This window comes from Stegastes partitus, unplaced genomic scaffold (genome assembly GCF_000690725.1).
Source record: "Stegastes partitus isolate 25-593 unplaced genomic scaffold, Stegastes_partitus-1.0.2 Scaffold917, whole genome shotgun sequence".
In the NCBI taxonomy this organism is placed as follows: Eukaryota; Metazoa; Chordata; class Actinopteri; family Pomacentridae; genus Stegastes; species Stegastes partitus.
In genome coordinates this window covers 21,050-45,186 of record NW_007578648.1, presented here as the reverse complement: position 1 = coordinate 45,186, position 24,137 = coordinate 21,050, and the positions used below count along the sequence as shown (strand labels likewise).

Genomic DNA, 24,137 nt, shown 5'->3' with positions numbered 1-24,137 from the left:
GTGAAAATCACACTTTACATAATCCCTCTCAGAAGGGGCCAAGTTACTACAAACATCAAAAAGGTGGGTGACTTACATCGTGGCACGTTATGGTCACGTTCACATCCACACACTCGTCCAGGGTCATCAGTCCGTCTTCAATCTTCATGCAGGGCCGTATGCAGCTATTCTCTGCAGCAAAGGCGTAGGCGATTGTCTGCAAGAATAAACGAACCACAAACAAAAATCTCTTTATGAACAGGAATTTAATTTACCCGAAAACAAGTTACACCTAAGCTTGAGAGCCTCTGTGGGACATCATGTGGCTGCAGAGGACATACAGAGCATTTAGCTTAGTAGCATTGACAGTAGCTGGCAGTAGTACAGTAATGCTCTGAATGTGCGATGCAGAAATCACTCCCTTATTTAGTCATTCTAAATACACAGCAGACGCTCAATAGTTTACTGATCGGTTCATTTGGATTTTCAGACACACGCAGTGCAAGGAATCATTATTTTGCATCATCACTGACAAACAGGGTGTCATGTGCACCCTCACAAAATGTGGGGCACTTCACATTGTAGGGATTTCTGAAGGCAAAACACCATGAAATGGTGAATGGAGCGCACTATAAATAGAGTAATATAGAGTAAATAGAGAGTGATTGTGGACACAGTCTAAATGAGGCAACATGCTCACAGTAACTGTACTAACACACTGATGGGGATCGGGTTCACGACTGTAGTTTAGTGTGTTAGCGTTAGTGCAGCTAAGGCTGATGAGAATATGAGCTGTGCAGGCATATGGGTACCAAAAAAAAGTAGTGGACAAAGGAGATTCGTAACCAGATGACAGTGCTGGAAGAAAGGCTTATGGGGATCACTCAACCTCTGAGGACCACGAGTGTCTGTATAAACTTTCATAGCAATTCATCCAACAGTTGTTCAGATATTTTAGTCTCTGTCACCAAAGCGGTGCTTCAAACAACTGACATTGCCATTCACAGAGCCAATGGCTCAATGAAGGGCAACATCTGAAATGAAAAATAACATTTTGTTTTATCATTTTCAAGCATACAAACCATGCCATTTTATTTATGAGATCATTTTACCTTGTGTTAAAAGAAAAGGAGACAGAGGTTTGCTATTTTATTAAAAATGATTTCAAAAATAAACGGCGGAGTGGTCTTGTTGTCGTTTACCTGTCTATGTGTTCTTTAAGAGTTCTCTGAAAAATCACAACAGTCATCACAGTCATCACACTGCTCGGTGTTGGAACACAGTGAGCTTTCTGTATGAATTTGCGGGGGTTATTTGTACCTTGCTGTTGATAGTCCAAGTGTTTTCGCAGCTTTGGCTGAACCGTAGCGCCCAGGTTCCACAGCACAAATAAGTGGCATCGCTCGTCTTTACTTTAGAGCTGCTACTCACAGACCACAAGGCAGCAGCTGCTGGTCAATGAGAAGAAGAAGAAGAAGAAGAAGGAGAAGAAGAAGAAGAAGAAATGCAACAGGATGTTAATGCTTCTGTCAACCAGTCCCTGCTACATTTATTACTCCTAGATCTGAGCTGTGGAAAAAAAAAACATCAACTTTAAATCCATGAGGTCCAAAATCAGCTTTTATCTTTTACATCTCCTGACAGTGATGAATTATTACAAATTGTAAACTCTGTGCCTAAATTTCATGGCATGTAAGCATCAGGTGTTGTTTCAGACTTCACCTGTAGAACTTTTAGGCTTGTTTTAGTTCATGTTTGTGTGTTTTTTTTTGGTGGAAAGCCTTGTGCTAGCCACTTGTAGTAGTGTTAACATGACCCTTGTGACACATTGTGGGAATTCCCCACGTCCATTTCTAATAAACAGTCTGCTTCCCTCTCACACTGGAAACTACCTGGGACTGCGAGGAAAGCACAGGGAAATCCCAGCGACTTTCACTTTCAGTGAGAGCTGTCGTCAAAACATTTATCACGTGATTAAACTGTCAGCATTAGTCTGAGGCATCAAAACATAAAACTATCTGCTACTGTAATACTTACCTTAAAAAAAAATCATTATGCTAACATTAGCTGAGGTTAAACCAGTACTCAAAAAACACATTTTTAAAGAGAATTATATAAAACATAAGCAATACTCCGCTATTTCTGCCCACTACTTTAAAAAGAGGTTTCTTTTTCTTATACACCTTTTTTTTTTTTACCTCATTCACAGTTAGCAGTCTGATTGCGCGAGACGTAGCCATTCAAATCTCCATAATAAAATCTGTCGATTTACTGTCATCTATCACCTTGCATGTCGTTACCGTGTAAAGCAGTAGTAAACCCACTTTCTAAACCTACAAGAACCGGTTTTCAAATCGGCGCATGCAAAACTGACTTTCATCTCGCAATTGTACTTTTAATCCGGCATGGCTTGTGCTAACATCGTCACTGTCGGCCGGAGCAAGCTAACATTTTTTATAATGCAGTTTGGCGTGACGGATGACGGGCACGAGCATGTTTGTCGCATGTTGGCCAACTTTACACTGTTTAAAACAGTTGCAGATTAATCGTGATTTTAAACGGCTGAACATACTCACTTAAAACGAAGAGACACGGGACGCTCTTGAGGCTCATGATGCTACTTTGATTTGTCCCCCTCTGCCACCGGGCAATTCCTTAGACACCTTCAGGCTTCCGCTTTCGCAGTCAGAGGCGGGGCTAGCAGTAGCCGAGCGCGCTATAAGGGTGGGTGCGATGGATATAAACACGTCAACGGACGGCTTCAGTTGCATCACAAGCGCACTTCAACAACGTCGACATGACTCCAGTCTTGCTGAGCCTCGCGCTGCTGTTCGGTAAGCGTTCTCAAAGCGTTCGCATTTAACCTCCTCGTGATTAGCTCATGCGACAGCACGAGCCACAGTTAGCAAACGTCATATATTTTTTGTTTAATTCAAAAGCCGACTGCGTTTTAATACCATTCATGTGGACGGGACACAACTTCATATAATCTAACTTATCCTGTTTTATTTTATTTTATTTTTATTTCCTCAGGCGTTAATGCTGTTTTGAACGCAGCTGTCATCGGCGACATGCCGGAAGTTGTGGTTTTCCCAGGGGACGATGGAATTCTTCCCTGCACAGCTAAACAGCAGCCCGGTGTCCAGTACAGGGCAGCGAGGTGGTACCAGGTAAAGGAAATGTGCTTTTATGCATTTGCACAAATGTTTTCATCCAAGTTGCAGCTTCAGAGACAGGAAGCATCACACCCGTGTTGCTCATTGGCTGACTGCAGAAGGACTGTTTTTACTTTCTCTTTCTCTTCTTATCTAAAGCCATAAATCATCATAAAGATATCACCAGAGCAGTTTTATCTGTTGTTGTGCTATCATTCAGGGGGATTTCTGTTGGTGCTGTTTCAGTGGATCCATTTTCTTGCTTCTAAATGATATTACAGGCTTAAATTGCTTCCTTGATCAATATTGCATTTCCCATGATGCATTTATCTGTGTAGCAGCTCTTGTGATGGCAATATAGCATCATAAATAAATCAGCACTGATGCTTGTTTTATTACATTGAAGTTTCAGTTAACTGACTCATATATTGCTTTTTGAATCAATAGAAACAAAGCAAAAAGTTATGTTAATTCAAATTTACATTGGAATAATAAAAATTAATGAGCATGTCTGTTGTTTTCTCAATCAGTTCAGTGTTTGGTTTAGAAAATAGCAGAAAATATTGAAGAACTTCATAACCAGTTCCTGAAATATCTTTTTTTTTGTCAAACCAACAGTGTTACCCCCAAATATATTCAGTTTAGTATCACTAAATGAGCAAGAACATAATTAATTTATTGATAGACAACTTTTTGTTCCAGCTTTAAACAGGGTAATTAAGAAAGAAAGCAAAGTTCTTAATTAATTTTGCTCTCAAATGAATGAATCAAAGAAGTGAGGTATGGTAATCAGCAAACGTAAAAATAGTCAGATATGCTGTGGTTATATGTGATGGTAGAAGAAGCAAAATGAAGTAGTGTGTGTCTCTGCCTTTGTTCAATCTGTTCACTTTCTGTCTATTGTCAGATTCTAATATTAAGAAGTGTTTGGTTCTGATCCATTAAACTGCTGTATAAATCTAACGCTGTTCTGATGGTGTTGCAGGTCAGAGAGGATCCGTCTGATAGTCTCTGGGGCCTTTTGACCAGAAACCTCCCAAACGGTACGACCAGTTTGTACGCTGGCGTGGAGAGAGAGGTGTCGTTTCTGGACGAGTCCAACAGCATCTACCTGCCCAACGTGACGTGCGGCGACAGCGGCGTCTACTTGTGTCACCTGGCAGCACCTGTGGGACAGCAGATCCGAGAGGGGAAGGTCCTCCTCGCTGTGGCAGGTTCGTGTCTGTGTTTGCAGATCATGTTTGCTTCAGATTCTACAAATATGTTTCCAAAGGCTCCCTGAAGTATCTGATATTAAAATAAAAACTAATCAGGGGACTTCCAGGCAGAGCAGAGCATTGATTTGACAAAAATGTGGATCCATGACTTGTGGGATGGAGTTTGGGAGAACAGTGATCTTTAGAGTTTCCTTGAAAAATTCACCGTGCTCCTCAAATATCAACCTCATGAGAGCACTAGAGGCAAAATCAGGGGATGAGCGAACTCCTTGGGATACATCCTCTGGGGACCCTAAATGCTTGTACAAAGTGTCATGCGAGAATTGTGCAGCGTGCATTTGCTTGCTTTACACCTGCTCTACCTTTTTTTTAAGTGAATATTGTCCAGATTAGTGTTGCATTACAATTTTTACAGCATTTTCATAGCTAAATGTGGCTCAGCTTGACTGATAGCTTTTAAAATGTGTCAAAGTACTGATTCAGCCACACTAGAGGTTCCTTCTCTTGAATGCATCCAAATGTGTGTCATTTGTTCAATGACCAGAGCAGCTCACTGTGTGATGCAGTTCATGCTGGTTCACACTTGTCTAACTTTAACGTCTGTTTCCATTTTCAGATTGTCCTGCTGCTCCCACAGAAAGTGGGATGTCGGATACTTACTTGGTTGTTTTCGCCACAGCGCTGCTGATGGTAGCACTTGTCATTTTCCTGTTAAGCTATGTAAGTAATGGAAAATGCTGATGCACATTCACTGCTGTTAGAGAGAAGTTTCCTTCACAGCATTTACATGAAGCGCATTTTTGAGAACTGCATCTAAATAGGCTCAGTCATCACAATTTAGTTTTACTTCTTGAGTTGCAACTTGTCATCATCGCATCATTGAACATACTCAAAAAGACTTTGTGTTGTCAGTTTGTTCCCAATCTAAGTGTGTCTGCTTTATCTCCACCACAGGGTTGTTTGAAGAACACCGTCAAAGAAAAAAAGAAGACGCCAAAAAAAGTAACGTTACTGGACGCGCCGCTCAAACCGCTTGAAAAGAAGGACTTGATGTTGATCTATACCTTGGGGCCGAAAACATCCACAATGAAGCATGTTTATGTTTAAATCCAACTTCAAGGAGGAAGAACCGGCTACGAGCTCACCTATTTCCTTCTAATTTAAATCCATTGTCAGAAAACCAAGCAAGCAGACGCCGAGTCAGGGAAAGTCAGGTTTCGTTGGACGACCCTTAATTGTTTAATGATGCCTCTACCCTTAAAACTTCAACTGACGACTTGAAGGAAAGCCAGAAGGCGTTAGAGGAAGGTGGGCGCAGGGATCGGGGTCCTGCACAGACGGTGCCAGCGGTGGAGAACCAGGACGTGGTGCTGGCAGTCACTCCTCCGCCGCCACAGAGGAGAGCGTCTTCGCAGTGACTCAAGAAGAAGAGAGAGTTCTGAGAGAGTAGGAAAAATAGGCAGGCGGCGTGCATGTTGGAGTGTCAACACAACAAGATAGTCAGCATGTTGCATGGTCGCTCGCTGCCACAGGTGTTTGTGGAAGCGTAAAGGAAAGACAACTTTAGAAGTGCATGATGAGCCCCTGGTCTCATGCTGTTATGCATTTAAAAAAAGAGCCTGAAGATTAGGTAGTAAAGCAGGACCCCCCCCCCTTAAAGTAAAGCTGCTGTATGCAAATTTGTCCGAACAGTAGCAATTACAGTTACAGAACAATTATGTTTGGTAGCTTGGCCATGAGATATTTTTATTTTTTCATTAAACCAGGAAAACTGCACTTGAGATTAGGAGATAAACCGAGACTCCTAGCAAACCTCTGAATGTATTGATGTGAGCTGTAAAAAGAAGCTCATGATATTTCTTTTTTTAAGTGGTTAAGATTTATGACCATTTATGACTGCTGTCATAATTGGTCATTGACCAATTATGACAGCAGTTATTTTGTTTAATGTGCACCAGAATAGATTTGTAGCTGAGATCCTTTGGATTTCATGGGCCTTTGGATAGCAGCTCCCTTAATCCAACTACTGTTCCTGCATTGAACGCATCATGTTTCAAAGTTCTCACAACACGTTATTACGTGCTAAAAATATGCTTTTATTGAATTACATGATGTTCAGCTGAGTTGTAGGAAGTTCAACAAAAGAAGGAATTCAGGAAAAGAAATATTTGATTCCCTCATTTCTAGACTGCTCATCCTGTAGCCAGGAATGAATGAGTGGAATTACTGTCCTGTGATCACAGATATTCAGGGAGCATATATGACTGAAAAAGCACGAGTGGCGATTGTCTCCATATAATTTGCACTAACTGAGCCATCACAGATTCCAGCCTGTAGTTATTAGGGCTTTGGAATCTGTTTAATGTTGTAATGTTTTTGTTTTTTTGTTCTATAAATTATGCATCATTTGTTTCATCTAATGATTCTTTAGATACCACTATGGAAAGTGACTCTGTACATCTGAAACATCTTTTTTTTTTGTGTGTCTGTTTACATCATTTTGTCCATTTGACTAAAAAAAGATGCAGAGCTACGTGTGGTTGATCACAGGCTGATCACATTTTTCATATAAAGGGGAAATGGTAACTCATGACATATTCGTACGCCTCTGCTCTGTCTGCATTTTGAACTTTAGGGATATGGGAAAGCCCCGGGTCATTGTGGTCTGTGTTTTTTTTTGCATTTGTCACTTCTCCTTTGAAAACAACAATTGTGCGTAACTAGTCATTCGTCAGAACTTGTTAGTGTTATGTGGATTTTATGTCGTAAAAGTATATATATTTTTACATTAACACTGTTCCTATTAAAGTTTAAATGTACAAGGGGAAAAAAACAAAACAAAAACACTTTCCAGTCCGAAAGCTGCTGCACTAGCGCTGTACCTGTGTGTAGCCTAAAGCATTACAAAATAAAAGTCTTTCAATGAACATGATTTTGTGTGTCTTATTCAGCTTCTCCAGATTTTGTAGATGATCAAGTTACTTTTTTTCCCCCCCATCACTCACATTAGTATTGTTTGTGCTGCAGTTTCACAAAATTGTGGGACTCATAAAAGACACAAACAAAAAGACTAGTCAAAACTAATGCCTCGGCAAATATGTTTAGATTGAGATAGAGAAAATTTAAGATAAAAACTGTAGTAAATTGCATGAAAGGCTGACGTTATAATGCAGTATATATTTCAAAAAATATCTGCTGCTGGAAACAGATATATTAATGCTTGGTCCATATGTACACAAATTCTTAAAAATAAATGGAAAGGAGTGCACGTCTGAAAGGGACTTGATTTTCCTAAGACAATCACTTAGTTGTCCCTGTCAACTCTGCAAACAAAGGTCCTGAATATCTTCACATTGGAAGGATTTTTTCAAAAGCATTTGCATGTGGACAAAAAGCCAAAACATACAAATAAAGGGCTAAATTACAAATGACCTGAAAACATGTGGACAAGGCCTGTGGGTCACTGAAACTCTCGATGCTACGTAACTGGACAACTTTATTTTCGCAGGATGAGCAGCTGCCGCTTCAACTAAATACAAATGCTTGTTGCACTTAAATATAACGAAAATACCAATTACTTGTTCATGTTATCAGTGAATGTTTAATATTGTTTTCTGTTTTAATTGTATTGTGACTTCAGACAGGTAGGCTTCAGTGTGTTTTAATGCTGCTCAAACATCATCACACATTGTGAGAGCTATCTTCGTTTTCTTTCTTGTAAATGAACATCCTCTCTAACACGTTGTCACGGAAATGTCACTGAGCTTATCTTTGATTCTATTTTAATTTCTTCTGCTTACATTCACACCTACAGCATTTGAACGTAGCAGGACATTTCTCAAGTCAGACTCCTTGTAAGACAACAAGAGATCTTAAGCAGAAATGTCTATAAATACATCTGTGTACATTTTAGGTTTTCTTGCACATATTTAATCATGTGATAGATCTAGTTCTGCATTCTTCTTTTATTTTTTTGCAAATACTTTTCTGCAGGGCTGGAAAACAAAACAGAAGTCAGGAGAAAAAATAGGTCACAAACAACAAATGATCCTGTTATACACGTTTATTGCACTGGAGGAAAGTGGGTTTATTGTTATAAGAATATTTCCCTTTGCTAAATATAGACCATGACCTTTATTATCAAAATATGGCAACAGGTTGCCAAGTAGCAATTAGAGCCCATTTTATTGTTCTGTTGTAAGCTGTTGCGTTAGATAGCTGATCATCAGGTTATGAACAGACTTTGTGTTTGACACAGGCGCAGATTTGCTCTGATTGTTGTTAGTAATTTAATTGGTGACGTTTCTTTTTTGTTTCCCACATCAGCACCCACATTTAAAGGATCTCTCAAATTCACGTTAAATGAAACTGTAATATCTCCAAGGTACATCTTTACATATAAATATGATATTCGCTGTATAAAACATAAAATATGGCCAATTCCAATTAAGGCACACAGTTTGAGAAGCACTGGTCCAGAAAGTTTACACTTTTGAAGATGGAACATGGGCTAAGCACACCTCTGGAATAAATGAAGGAATCTCAATAAAGCATAAAGTAGAAGTTATTACAATTGTTTAAATGAGTCCTATTCCTTAATGTATCAGTTCTCAGCAACACGAGCTGTGTTAGAAACAAAATGAATTGATATGCATCTATAATTTGGATTTGGGTCTAGCTGGAACAAAATCTTATTTTGATGCCTTCATTGTCATCCGGTTGTCGTGGCCGAGTGGTTAAGGCGATGGACTAGAAATCCATTGGGGTCTCCCCGCGCAGGTTCGAATCCTGCCGACAACGTCAACCTTTTGCATGTTTCCACACGTCAGACCGTCACTTTTCACAAATCTAATTAAAGCCTATACGTGAGTGCGGGTGGGTTTCAATACAGGTTAAATGCGGTGTTGTGTTAAAGTGAAGTGAAACTGAACACCACATCCTGTCTCATTTTCAAAATAAATTCCATGAGCCTGAAAGATAAAAGTAACGCCTCCGTCATGCAAGATGTAAAGACCTCAGTACACTACATTTAAAGAAAACATATGCAAATTGACAAGCAAGAGCAAAAAAATGTTCACATGGCAGGGTATTTTCAAAATGCTGCAAATACAGCAAAGCAAGCAAATATAGGAACAAGCTCCTTAAATGGCCCCTGGAAACGTGGATGTGTTTTCTGTATTTGTGGCCTGTTTTTGTATTTCCTGGTGGTTTCAACATTTGCAGCTCATTTTTGTATTTGCTGGTTTTTGTGTCACACATCTGTTATGCTTCACCGCACCTGTGTGTGTTCACAAGAAAATAAAAATCTATGGCATCTGTGCATTTGAGTTTTGATTCAGTTTGAACTGAATTCTAAGTAAATGCATACTGTGAGCTATCATGAACACTATTCATCTGACAGAGATCATAAAATACAGTGATAGGTTGTAAAAAAAACAAAACAATGGACAGGTGATACAGCTGTGCCACATGTCATAGAGGTCACTTTAAAATAAAGGCTTTAAGTCAACTATATCTCATTTCGTTTAATGCCTGCTCCTCAACTCCTTCCCTCACTTCTTAGGAGGAGGAGTCAAGGAAAGGAATTAAGGATGCACAATCAGTAAAATTAGATAAAGTTAAAGACACAAGAGCCGAAATGGATGTGAACAGGGCTAAAACTAGGGTTTTTATGGTAGAAATAGCAGTCTGTTGAGCTGAAACTGACAATACACACTCTGGGGACATGTGTGACTTGCATTAACTTGTTTTAAGGGAGTATCATGGGTCTTTTAAAGAGCCTGAATGATGGCTGAGTTCCATTAAGTGTCTAGTAAACTCCTCCATTAAGAACCAGCGTGCATAATGCCTTAACATTCCCTAAGAGGAGAGCAGCCATCATTATGGTGATTGAATACACCTGTGTATTTCCTGCTAATGACAAGTCAAAAAGTCTGCTGTGAAGAGATCTTTAGCTGTGTCCTAAAAGCTCCAGAAGAGGGGAAAATAAGCTAAAGACAAAACTTTGACAAACTGCATCATAGCCGGAGAAATGTTGGCAGAGCTGAATTCTATTTCAGCCCTTATTTTGAAGTCACGGTCACTTCCTCTACCGATTGGGTCCGTTACATAGCAACGGCGAACGCTGTGAGCATGTCGGTAGCTAGCTTATGCGTTAGTTAGCCGCCAAGCTAGCTGGGGGCCAAATAGGAGCAGTTTATCATGGCCGATGATGATTTGGACGAACTGCTGGATGAAGTTGAAAAAAAGTTTTGTCGCAACGTTTCCGTGGCGTGTTCGGCTCCGAGTGAGGCTGGGAAATGCGGAAGAGAGAAAGACGGGCAGAGAAAACACAGGTAGACTGAGCTAGTTAGGCTAGCAGATGTCAGCTATAAGCCAGCGCTAAACATTACTCCAAGCCCTGATAACGAGCTAATAATGAACTGTGTACTCTCGGCCTTAAACGGTGTAAAGGTCCGAATTTTAATTTTTTACAAGCTAACTAAAGATGCACAATGTAAGTAAAGTTAGCAGGTGTTAGGAATAGCAGTATCCCTATTTGCTGGAAGTATGTTAAGCCAATACTAAAGTTTAGCCATATATCTGTTTAGACTTTGGTAGCTGTAGCTATATAGGGAAATTAATATTTATTACTTAATTGCCACATATAGTTTTAAGGATACATTGATGTATTTCTGCGACGTAACAGCCTCTCAGCTGTGTGTTATGTCTAAGTATTTGTAAGTGAATGAAATCAGATCTAATCCACCAAACAAGAGCTGTAGCCAGAATTTCTGAATTACAAAGGCCCTGACAAGTTCACTCAGTGCTTTCCTTTACCCCCCTCAGGAAAAATAACCAGGCATTAAAAATGTTGTATACAGATATACATACCTTGCACCCCCATAAAGCTCTAAGTGCTGCAATATTTAAAATCTACAAGGTTTCAATGGTAGAAAAACATTTTATTTTTTAAATAATTCAGAGTTTATCAATGCTAGGATTGGCCTATAAAACATCAAGCCTGTCTAAGGTGTAACTTGATGAATGAAAACTCCACCAATGTTTCTAAAACATTCAGATGCACAGACAATAATTCATGTTTTCCTTTCGACTTAGTGCCACAAAACCCAAACAGTCGATAAGTAGCGTCGCGGAGGATATCGATGCCCTTCTGGAAGAGTTACGGGAGGAAGACTACGGCGATTCCCCTCAATCAAAGGTGAAGTTGCACCTGTGACTTGCATCCTGCCTCAGAACTGGGAGAAAAAAAAATATAAAGCCATACCATAAAGCAAAGTAGAATGAAGTAATAAACTTTACTTAAGTAATAATAATTGTGGTTACTTTTATATCTGTTGTGACTAGTATGATTACTGCCAAGTTTCAGCTCTAACCATTCAGCATTGTTTCATGAGTTATGCTGTATGGAATACGTGAAACCACAACAGAGAATTATCACCTGACTGTGCGGTTCCCCTACTGATTTGATTCTCTGTCACCTCTGCAATAGCTAGGCAGAACCCACCTGAGTTGCAAACTGGTAGACAGGGAAATTAAGTAACTTGCTAGTAAACACACTAAAACATTAAGAGAACCATATACTTCCTTTAGGACTTGGCTCCAAGTGACCAGAAAACATTTTTTTCACGAAATTGCATTTTAAAAATTCTGTTTAGGATCCTACAAATAGCACATCAGTTACTCTGGTCCTGTGAATGAGGGTAACTTGGTGCCGTTGATCTGCAAAACTAATGCAAAACAGTTACACGTGTTGGATAGTTATGTGTATAATAATCAGGTTTCAGCAACCAGAGATTGTGATCATGCAGCTGTTTCATTTCTGTCTTTACCTGCATTTTGAATAACCAGTTAAAACCATACACAGACACCTGTAAATGGGACTAAATCCTCATGAATGTTGCATTAGGTTAGTGACAATACACACACGAGGTTTGATGAGGAACAGGTAGTATAATTCTAGTTTTAATTAGTTACATTTTAATTCTAAAACATATATGTTGCCATGTAATTTGCTTTTTACCTTTCGTTTCAGACTAAACTATGTCCTAAAGGAACACAAGTGGAGAAGAAGTTATCATCCCAGTCTGCAGGAAGAAAGTAAATCATTCAGTTCATTCTGAATTTGTGCATGCAGCTGTGTAATAATAACAAGGTTTAAGCAGTGGGAGAAAAGTCACTCAGCCATTTAGAAAGCTTTTCATAAGATATGTTCAGTCAGGGCTGCAAGGTGGCGCAGTTGGTTAGCACTGTTGCCTCGCAGCAAGAAGGTCGCTGGTTCGCGTCCTGGGATCTTTCTCGTGGAGTCTCCATGTTCTCCCCGTGTAGTGTGGGTTCTCTCCAGCTTCCTCCCACACAGTCCAAAAACATATTGAGGTTAATTGGTGATTCTAAATTGTCCGTAGGTGTGAATGTGAGTGTGCTTGGTTGTCTGTCTCTAAGTGTAGCCCTGTGATAGACTGGTGACCTGTCCAGGGTGTCCCCTGCCTTCACCCTGAGTCAGCTGGGATAGACTCCAGCCCCTCATGACCCTAGTGAGGATTAAGCGGTGTATAGATAATGGATAAATGGATGTTCAGCCAATTCAAGAATTTAAAACAAGTCCATACTTTAGGGTATGTTCAGCCAAATGATTAAGATGTTCACATAATCAGTTTCTAAAGGATTGGATAGTTAGCTGCCAAATAAAAGTCAGTAACTTATTTTCGAAGTGTTTTGTGTCACATTGTTGAACCTTAACAACCAAAAAAAGTTGTGTGTTTCTAAACAAAACATAGATAAATTGAAGCTTGGTTGTATATTTCTAATAATTTTTTGTTCATTTGATTTTCTGACACTACTTCGTGCTTGAAGACGATCTGACTGTGTCTTCTTTGTCCAGGTGCTGTCCTGTTTATGTTGGCGGGAGCTCAGTCACAAATGGTGTCGGAACAGCCACATCCAAGAGGTGTGAGAAAAATAATTTGATACCAAGCGTGTTCATCATGTCTCCTGTTTTTGATGTAGAGCTTTAATATTCCTGAGAATTTGTCTAAATAATCGTACCACTTTAAAAACATTAATGAGCAGTGATTGAATACTGCTGCTGAACTTCACCTGTTGCCTGGACAATTCCCTGTGTAATAACTGACTGGCTGTATGTATCATTAGGTCATGTGACCAGCTAAGGTGTATATCCTGCGACTTCCGGGTGCTGATGTTTGATGATTGTGAGTGGGACTCGTCCTGTGATTACCTGTTCCTCAGGTGAGTCTGAAGCCTTGCTATAGCGTCGCTCTCACTGAAGAATAACACAGAAAATACAAAACATGTGTGTTTTCACCGATCATATGTTTATCAGCTGGTACCACTTCAACTAGAACAGATTAATTCTTGTTTTGTTCTGAGGAAGTAAAATCAAGAAAAAAAAGGCTACGATTTGAGAACAGTTTAAAAAATTAACCATTACCTTCAGTGGCAAATGTGTATGTATTTAGCAAGTCACTGTGAAGTTCCATAGGAATTTTTGTTGGCTGATGCTCACCTAATTAAGTTAATGACTCTCTGCCCTCTGGCTTTGCTGACTGCCGCTGAGGAGACAGGACTTTTTGTTGCAATTTACTGAAAAAAAAAAAAGTCTACTGAGTTTCGAAACAGAAAATACAATGAAGTCAGTAATTGTGCAAACCATCTGTAAAAACATTATGTGTCATTTTACCGAAACCTCTTAATCTCTCAGTACCTCCGTCTTCAGTGGAACACAACAGCAAATGACTCATGATTTATTTCTATGTAGTCAGGAGAAACTGGTACTGGAGGAAAATACAATATTGGTTTTAGATGATGGTTTGTGGTTTGACCAGAAGATGGCAGTATTCAGCTATTGCTGACACTCTTCTTCACACTTTTAGATTTGATTAGATTGCACTTTAGTTTTCACCACAAATGGGGAAACTCACTTGTTGCAGCAGTATGGTTACAGAACACAAAAGATTAAAGCACAAAAACGTGACAGGAAGAAAGAGAACAAATAAACTATGAATAGGAAGAGCTGCGAAATGTAATGCAGTCGACACTAAAGATCCATATAATGGACACAATGAGCTTAAAAAATATAAAAGATAAATAAAATAGAATGAAATATGGTACAATATAATAATTATTGCACATAAGGGAGATAAATGGCACACAGTCGGGGGGGGGGTTGTTGCACATGAGAAAAACCTGGGTATAATATTCTATATTATTCAAGATGCAGTATGGAGGGAAGAACTACAACATGTTGTAGATTCTGACAGCGGTTGAGATGAAGGAGCTGTGGTAGCGCTCCGTCTTACACCGTGGGTGGATCAGTCTGCTGCTGAAGGAGCTGCTCAGAGACCCCACAGTGTCGTGGAAGGTGTTGTCCATGATGGATGTCAGCTTGGCAAACACCCTCCTCTCACCCACCTCCTCTATGGAGTCCAGCTCTCCTGATGAGCTTTTTGAGCCTCTTCCTGTCCCTCCTGCCTCCGCTCCAGCAGACCACAGTGTAGAATATAGCAGAAGCCACCACAGAGTCATAAAAAGTTCTGAGAAGAGTCCTGCACACTTCGAAGGACCTCAGTCTCCTCAGCAGGTGGAGGTGACTCTGGCCCTTCTTGTACAGGGCGTGGCTGTTGTCTGTCCAGTCCAGATTATTGTTTATGTGAACACCCAGGAATTTGTAGCTCTCTACTGCCTCAATGTCCAAACCCTGAATGTTCACTGGTGTGGTGTGTGATGTCTTCCTCCTGAAGTCAGTCATCATCTCCTTTGTCTTACTGGTTGAGCTCACACCAGCGGACAGGTTTCCACTGAACCACCACATCCACAGCAAGTGTAGAAATCTGTAGTCCTGTGATATTTAATAGTAAAGTAGCTCAGAACAAATTGTAAATAATGTATAAATCTCATGAGGCCACCCACATTCCTGACAATCCATAACAGCAGAGACTGTTTCCTCCAATGCAGATCAGTGTGACTCGAGTATAAACAAGCAGAAAAGTCACGACTCCACACCTTCACATTTCTACACTTTGACTAATTGGATGTAAACTGTGGGTTTAATCTTGTTATTGCGTTTCCTGTGGCTCTCTCTGACCCTTCTGCTACGGACATACAACAGCTTTTAAAATCCCCTTTGCTACAGAAAACACCAACCTCCAAGCAGCAGCCCTATGAGTTCAACATTGTGTCCTCTCTGCACCAGTAAAACAATTCCCATATTTTGAGGAAACACCCTTGATGCGTCTTATGCTTCGCTCTGCATAATACAACTGTGATTGGTTTAAAGAATTACTCATATCCGAGGCGTTTTACCCCTTTAGCAGAATGATATGAAGTTACAGTCAGGCTGTGCAAAACTATATAAACATCTGTTTTAGATTTTTCAGTCACGTCTTTTGCGTTAATGAGCCAGTTCATCCTTTTTATTATTCCAAGTTAAAAACAAAACACTTTACCTCCTGTGCAGCACGATGGGGCGAGACGACTGTGGAAGGTTATGAGAACAAAGGAAATGGATCAGAACTACATAGCTTTTGTGTTGAATTAATCACATTATTGAATATACACATTTAAAAACTGTTTTAATACATTTGTTGTTTGAATTAAATGAGTTAGTCCATGCTGGTATGTAAAGACGCCAAAATCCTTCCAGATAAAAATAAGCAGTTTGGTTATTTAACCCATACAGATTAATAATACCTCAGTTTTTGTACTTTTGCCAAGTTTTAACGCCTTACTTTCTGGGTGTAAACTTGATTTTCCCCAAAACACTCTGGTAGGTGAAGAATTATTCAAGCTTTTTTGATGCCCACATGCAGTTCCTGATGGTTTGTGATGCTTGATCCTGTGTTAGTTTGATCAGTTTGCAGCCTTGCACTCATTAGGAGTAATTTGATTACTAATGTATTATAAAGTCAGAGAGATGACATCCTAATGGGGACATAATGACCTTGACTTTGTCTTAAGGTTCCAGTGATAACGACCTCATGTTCTCACACAGCGCAGGAACGACAAAGACTAATTCCTGGTGACACGATGTCATCTGTTACAGTAACAGCGCCTGACAGGCCACAGTGGGAAACACAGGAACGCTCAGGTGATTGAGGTGTGTGCAGGCGTTCTGAGAGTTTGACAGAACACTGAGGCTGGATTTTATCTTTTATCTTCCTCTGAGGGGTTGTTCGCCTCCTGCTTGTCAACACATCTGCTGATACTTCACCGTGTGACGCCTAGCATCACAATGCAGTGAGGAGATGTTAAGCCCGTGATTATTTATACATTTAGAAACACATGAATGAAGAATATACAGATGTGCATTTTAATGATGCAATTAGAAATGATTTGTAAAACTGCAATGCTGGAGAAATCTTTTTTTTTTTTTGATAATAACTCTTTGACTCAGTTTGTAATGTGAAACGCATCACAGACACTTTTATCACCAACTCTGCCGCCGTCTTGGGCCTCTTTTCCTGCAGGTTTCACCTCCTTGTCTTGGTTTTGTTGTAAACTTTCTGTCAGGTTAAGACGCCGTCCACACCTACATGGGTATTTTTTCAAATGTAGTGTTTTTGGCCTTTCATTTATACGCAGTTTCAGGCCGCTGAAAATGGACCTTGTGGAAAATGCCTTCCAAGGTGAAGCTTTATTTGCAGTGCTGAACACATGTGGTGATGTTGTGCGACGGCAGATCAGCGAAATAGTGTTGGTCCTGCTATTACTAACAGGACTTATGTTAACATATAAATGTGAACTTACTCTTTGCTATGTTGAGGAACAGAGGTGTCAGAATAAGTCCACACATATACTTCCCTCATTTCTTTTTAGCAGCATCTCACATTGTGTGAGTGCAGCTGTCTTGACTTTGGTCTAGTTTTAAAAACACATATCACAAAGCAAATCAAAGTAACCCAGACATTTTTTTCTCTCTCTCATGTTTCTGGTGCGTATACACGTACATCGATCAGCCACAATATTAAAACTGAAGTGACTGATACAAATCATTTTGTCCCGATGCAATTCTCTGCTGGGAAACCTCGGGTCCTGGCATTAATGTGGTCGTCACTTCAATACATACCATCCACCTACACAGTGTTCCAGTTGTGACGGCCCAGTGGCAGCTGCTGCCACGGAGGCCTAGAATTCCGTTTACCTGTGGGTCCCTGAAGGCATCAGGACGGCCCATGAATCTCAGCCGTCCCTCTCTTGCTGTCTCTCTCATTCATTCTGACCCGGCTTCGTTGGTGGTGATGACACGTTTTTCTCTGTTTCCTTTCTGCTTTGTTTCTGCTCTTACATCCCGTCATGTTCACTCATTCACACCTACACTCCTGATAGTAACACACCATACTTATTATTAATTGTTTAATAGTTTGCTTTTGGTTATAACACATGGAAAAAGAGAATTAATTCACACGCACACAGCAGTTCAAATAAAGTAGATTGTTTTAACTTTTTATCTGATTATGACTCACCCACTCAGTTTTATTATAACATGGACTCTTTTAACACAAACGTCTTTGTTAACCTAAATATAAAAGCAACCAGGTTAGCTCACCTGGTGGAGCACAGGACCCACAACTGAGAGCTGACTTTGGGCTTTCAATTAAGACAATTTTGTCAGTTTTAATCTGTCTGAAGGAAGTTTTATTGTTTTATTCACCTGTTTTATTGTATTTTGTTGACCCAATGGGAGGAGAAAGCAAAACAAAACGCCAAATCGGTACCATTTAAATGTGTTCCTTGCCATATTTGTTATAACCCACGAGCCAGGTTATGACAAAATTAAATTCTATTAGAAATGTGCCTCTCAGCTTCTGAAGTGTTTATTATGGATATGGGGACTGTGCAGCTGATTTTATTAGATGTGATGGGCGAGGATTATTTAGTTAGAAATCAAGAAAATGAAAAAATGTCAAAAAAAAAAACATTACAAGTTAATAAAAACCCTGTCCACGAGTCAACTTTTGACACACCAGCATAAAACATACATGTTCAGACAAGTGACATTTTAGTAGTCAGAACTTTCCACGTGTGCACTTTGCTTATCGTGTGGCTTTGCTAAGTTCAGAGCACTTTGAAACACTCGGAGCACTTAGGATGATGAGTTTGCCCTTCATGTTATCACGCCAGCGTTATCATCTTCAAGCTTCAGTCCTTCAGCAGTAGAGCTTCGACCTTCAAGGTACAGAAAGTGTAATCATAGAAGATGGTTGAAATATGTGATTTCTTTTTTTCCATATCAAATCACACGTCTTGTTCTCTGGTGAATGACATTGACATTTATTTGCTACCAATTTCCCACATTTAACTGTGATTATTTCTATCTGAATAGTTGTTGTGGCAGCTCATCCATAGTTTCTTCATTAAAGAACATTGCGGTTTGTGTTCCCCGTCACCTTCTCAGGCGTCCGAGTATTCTCTCCTCAAACAGACGCTTTTCTTTTCACGCCGTCTTAATGTTTCCCAGGTCTGAATGGAAAGTGTACATCCATTACTGCCCATGTCTTTGTTGTATTGTGTTATTTTTTTTATTTATTTTAATTAAGAGGCTTACACGAAAGCATTAGCCATCCAGAAGTACATTTGTTGTCGCTTGTAAATTCAACACAAATGGGTTTGTGTGTCGTGCATAAAAATAATTACATATTGAATGTGGATTAATTAATTGATTAATTAATTGTTTGCATAATTGCTGGTGATGTTGCAGTGATGACTTTAATTAAAATGCAGCTTTTCTCCCAAAGAAAGGGGCCTTTTAAACCTTTCTAAGTAATAAATTGTGGGCCGACTTGCTCGACATGCTTTTAATTTCTGCAGACAAAACACACTCAAACGGCACAAGGCCAGGAGAAAAGAAATCCATGTTAAGTGCACTTATCCTTAATGTCGGATAGTTTGCTCATTTGCCTTGCACCAGCATTCACTTTCTGGATATGTCCATTTATATGTTCGTTCAGCTGCCAGTTCTGCTGATGGATGGGAAGGTAGCACAGATAGATCAGAGGGTTTTTTTTATTATTTCATATTTGATAGTTTGAGTAAATGTGCTGCAAAACCGAAATTAGGAGCTAAAAGAGGCTAAAAAACACTACTATCTGACAAACTATTTTGATAATTCTGGTGATTTTTAATGCAAAATACCAGACATTTTCAAATTTTGCCAGTCTTTTGCCCTGTATAAACTCAATGTCTTTTAGTTTTAGACAGATGACGACGTCACCGTGATACCTTGAAAGTTGTGGTGGATAGTTTATTGTTCTCTGACTTCTATTACCAGAACAATTTCTTGCAAAATGAGTCAGTAGATAAATTGATCTTTGCAGGTCTGTAATAGTCAATAAATAGTTGTTAATACAGCTTTAAAGGACGATTTGTAATTTCTAACATAATAAAACTTCTTAATGGGTGCATCTGTTCGTAGCTAAGAGGTATTTTCAGGACAAGAATCCTCTTTTTTTTCATCTCTTTCATGTCTGCCGACATTTCTCCTTACAGCTGATATTAATTAACTCAGCACACATTATTAAATTTATCTCTCATTGAAATTTAAGTGGAAAATGAATATGCAGCTGCACAGTAGGAGCGCTGAATAGCCGTCTACAGGGCAGCAGCTGAGAAAACTAAATCTTTGATGATGAATTAACTTTCATTACATCATTTCTCTGTGAACAGGAACAACATGCCGGACCACGAGAAGCTCCGGAGCAAGCTGAAGAAGAGGAGAAGTTTGCGAGCGTACGCCTGCCAGTGCAGCTGGTTCTCCACGTCGGAGCCGACAGACCTCAGAGACCAACCTCAGCTCAGATGGGTCTGTGGCAAACACCTGGACTGATGTTCACTCCTCACCGCTGCAAAGACACTGTTGACCAATGGGCCAAAGCACACACACATTACAAACAGAAAGTCTTGGGTTACCTATTTTCTCTCACTATCTGTTCACCTGTTTGACTGATGTGTTTATACTTCAGTTCAATCACAGGATCCTGAACCTATCAAAGCACTTTTAAAGAAACGTATTGATTCTGATTAATAGCTGATGAAACACAATGTTAGAGGAGCCAAACAGTTGTTCTAAGAAAGGCTTATTTTTCTACTGAATTGTAAAAACTTCAGTTATTTCAGTTTTATAGCTGAGGTAGATCGAGTCTTTTAAACACAGTAATAATATATTTTCTTCAAACGTCAGACAGCTGGAGTCTCCACGTTCTCCCCGTGCAGCGTGGGTTCTCTCTGGGTTCTCCGGCTTCCTCCCACAAGGTCCAAAAACATGTTGAGGTTAATTGGTGATTCTAAATTGTCTGTAGGTGTGAATGTGAGTGTGCTTGGTTGTCTGTCTCTAAGTGTGGTCCTAGTGAGGATGAAGTGGTGTATAGATGATGGATGGATGTCCGACAGATCTGCCGGAAAGCAGAGGAGTTCAAAATGAAAATATCTTCAGAGGAGGAAGGAAGGAGCAAATGACGATGACAGTATCTATTTCTTTGTCATACTGGTTGTGTTTCCCTTCGCAGTGAATAACAAAAGTTAATTTATCCATCTAAAAATTAGGTGGAGTTTTTTTGGGATTAATACTGGAACAAAATCCACACACATTTTCTTTCACGTCTTTTTCTTCTCTTTTACCACCGGAAGTTTACCGAGTTGTACTTTTCTCAGACAACAGCTAAAATCACCCAAAACCTCTGTAATGTGTGTCTTCTTCCAGCACTAACAACTTTTACCTGCACTGGGCAACAAAATCCAGGCAGTTTCCAATCAATGTTTTTTAAAAAATATTCTTTTAATGACAGTATTTAGAAAAAAAAAAAGTTTGTAGAACAATAACTGCAAAGCTGTTCACATATGTATATATTTGCTATTTGGGAGCATCACTGACATATGAAAATGAGTCCAGCATTCAACTCCTGAAGGAAATACTTGACTCTTGAGCTGCTGGATGCTCCACTGTGTTCACCAGCTGGTCATCAGCTCTGTCCAGCTGCTCTACAGTGTTTTATCTTTTTCTTTTTTTGGAACAAAACTAATCTATAAGAGCGATGGCAGTCAAGCGCAACTACGTTGTGGCTCGTCAACTAGGCAATAAGCTAAAACCCACGATAACTCCACGTAAAGCTGAGTGAAGCTGCAGATTCAGCCGGTAACTTTCTGTAGTTTAATCGCATACAGTTTGTGTGTGATAATGTGTGATAACAATACTGGCTGTAGCTACTTCTTAAATCTTAAAATGCAGATCACATTTGAATGCTATTGTAGATTTCTGTTGTTGAATTTTATTTTATTTTTTTTAACATCCGGTTGATGCAAAGCCTTTTTACACGTACCAACCAGTTCTACATCTGAGCGAATCATTTCTTACAAAGCCTAAAATTCAGAATTTTTTTACATAGAATGAAATGAAACCTAAAATGTGGTATTAATTATGTATTGTCTGTATTTAATTAATCCATTTCTGAAACATTAGCTTTGGAGCAAACGGTCCTCCTGTTGAAGCTGGTGTTGATCGGCTCAGCTCTTCCTGTTACTGACGATTAAAGCTCTACTTCCTTGTGTTTTGATGTAGTGACTTGACAGACCTGCAGTTTTCTGCCCCGCTGATCTTCAGTAACAGCGTTTGAAGTGATGACTGATGTGACCCAGTGAGATTTCTCTCAGCGCTTTAAAGCCAAGTTACAGTTGAACGCAATTAAATCCTGCAGTTGGAGCTACAAACACGACATCACATGGAGCAGCAGCAGCAGCGTAGAGCCGAGTGTAGAAACCTCGTCAGTCACTTGGTGATGATTTTAGCTGGTGGTTTGTGACACTAAGCAGAAGGGAAGGTTTGAGGTAAACCGCTGATCCTAAGAGTTAATGAAGTGATTTATAACTGTAGTGGTTAATGAATTATACTTCCCCAGTCTTAGAAAATTATTCTCCAACTTTTCAGGTATCAGAATCAGAATCAGGTTTATTGCCAGGTGTAGTTCAAACAATACGAGGAATTTGTTCTGGTGGGTTGGTGCAACAAAACAACAATAAATATAAAGTAAACAATAAATACACAGTAAAATAAAGTGACTGAAAATAAAAATAACTGAATAGTGCAAAGAATCAAAGTTAAATTTAAATAAGAACCATAGAACGATGTTGTTATTTACAGAAGTACTGAGGGTGCAGATATATTGTTATTTACATTTATACAGATATAGAGGAGGGCAGGAGGGTCAGTGGGGGTCCTGGGCATTGTTCATGAGGCTGGTGGCAGATGGAAAGAAACTGTTTTTGTGGCGTGAGGTTCTGGTTCTGATGGACTGAAGCCTCCTGTCAGAGGGGACTGATTGAGAGAGTTTGTGTCCAGGGTGGGAGGGGTCGGCCACAATCTGACCTGCACGCCTCAGAGTCCTGGAGGCAGATTGCAGCCAATCACCTTCTCGGCCAACCGGATGATACGCTGCAGCCTGGCCTCGTCCTTGGCCGTCGCTGCAGTGTACCAGATGGTGATGGAGGAGGTGAGGATGGACTTGATGGTGGAGATGTAGAAGTGCACCATCACCTCCGTTGGCAGCCACAGGAAGAACATCCTCTGATGAGAGAGCTGATGTTCAGCTCCCACTTGAGGTCCTGGGTGATGATGGTGCCCAGGAAGCAGAAGGACTCCACAGGGTCCACTGGGCAGTCTCTCAGGGTGATGGGGGGGAGTGGGGCTTTAGTCTACAATCATCTCCACTGTCTGTAGAGCGTTGAGCTGCAGGTTGCTCAGCCTGCACCAGGACACCAGCAGCTCTGCCTCCCTCCTGTAGGCAGACTCATGTCCATCAGAGATGAGCCCAAGTATGACCTATTGTTTCCCATTACTGTCATGTAGTCAGCAATGTGCGAGATTTCCTACTTTGTCTCAGCACAGTCACTGTTCCTGTTGTTTTCCTCCAGTCTGTCGTGTCTTTATACGTTCTTGAAGTGAAGTCATGAAGCCTCAGAAGAAACAACTTTTTTTGCTTTAACACGTGGTTGGATTTGTGCTTTAAAGCAGAAATACTACATTCTTTCTTTCAAATTAGAATTTTAAATGTTATTTTTTAGCCAATTTTAACCAAATATTGCTATAAAGATGTAAAGCCAAAGTTCTTTTTGAAGAGTTTTTACAATAACAGCCCCTTCAACATCAATAGAAAACTCTTAGTCGCTGGGAGTTATACGTCTGTGAACAAATACTTATTAAACACTCAAATCGCCAGCAGTGAAGAGAATCTACGTACTGTTTATCCTCTTTCCTTTTTGGCAGAATATATTAGCACCTGCTGGGATCCGATTGACACTCAGCCGGGGACAGTTCTGGCTCGTCTGACAGACAATGCCACAATTATGGTATCTGAGGAAAACACAGGCTTTCCCGCTGCGAGTGTGAAACAACGGCGGTGTGGAGGAGACACTCAGATCTGTGTGATGTGATAAAACCAGCCGTGACAGCTCAAAGGAAACACGCTGCGCTTTGTTGTGCTGGTTTGACTCTGTGAGAGATTAGCAGTAGGGGCCGCGAGAACTTGTTGAATGCATGTGGGTGCTGATTTTTTAATTTGTAAAATGTGTTTATTGACGTGTGACTGACTGACTGACTGACTGGTGGTGTATCAATGCAACACATGCAGTGTTGGGTCTCTGCGGGGATCAGTAGCCCACAAGCAATCTGAACCGTCTGCGAAGTAAAGTCACATGACAGATTTGGAATTTGTTTTAAGCAGCTTTTGCCTCTTCAGCAGTAGAATGCAGGCTGATGTCGACCAACAGGCTGTTTAACACAAGT

General features: G+C 40.1%; 2 protein-coding genes and 1 non-coding gene across 3 annotated transcripts; all 3 read left to right on the top strand.

The window, feature by feature from the left end:
* Window positions 1-2,729: 2,729 nt before the first annotated feature.
* On the top strand, window positions 2,730-7,283 carry cd83 (CD83 molecule). Its single transcript, XM_008293868.1, has 5 exons — window positions 2,730-2,813; window positions 3,013-3,149; window positions 4,120-4,348; window positions 4,968-5,071; window positions 5,306-7,283. Exons 1-5 carry the CDS (start codon window positions 2,777-2,779, stop codon window positions 5,456-5,458), a joined length of 660 nt encoding a protein of 219 aa, XP_008292090.1. The 5' UTR covers window positions 2,730-2,776; the 3' UTR covers window positions 5,459-7,283.
* A 1,786-nt stretch (window positions 7,284-9,069) lies between these two features.
* trnas-aga (transfer RNA serine (anticodon AGA)) lies at window positions 9,070-9,151 on the top strand. Its single transcript has one exon. It is a non-coding gene; the product is annotated as a tRNA-Ser (tRNA).
* Window positions 9,152-10,505: 1,354 nt separating this feature from the next.
* cfap418 (cilia and flagella associated protein 418) lies at window positions 10,506-20,627 on the top strand. The gene is made up of 6 exons (XM_008293867.1): window positions 10,506-10,686; window positions 11,450-11,552; window positions 12,387-12,451; window positions 13,233-13,298; window positions 13,502-13,597; window positions 20,030-20,627. Exons 1-6 carry the CDS (start codon window positions 10,553-10,555, stop codon window positions 20,187-20,189), a joined length of 624 nt encoding a protein of 207 aa, XP_008292089.1. The 5' UTR covers window positions 10,506-10,552; the 3' UTR covers window positions 20,190-20,627.
* The last annotated feature ends 3,510 nt before the right edge of the window (window positions 20,628-24,137 follow it).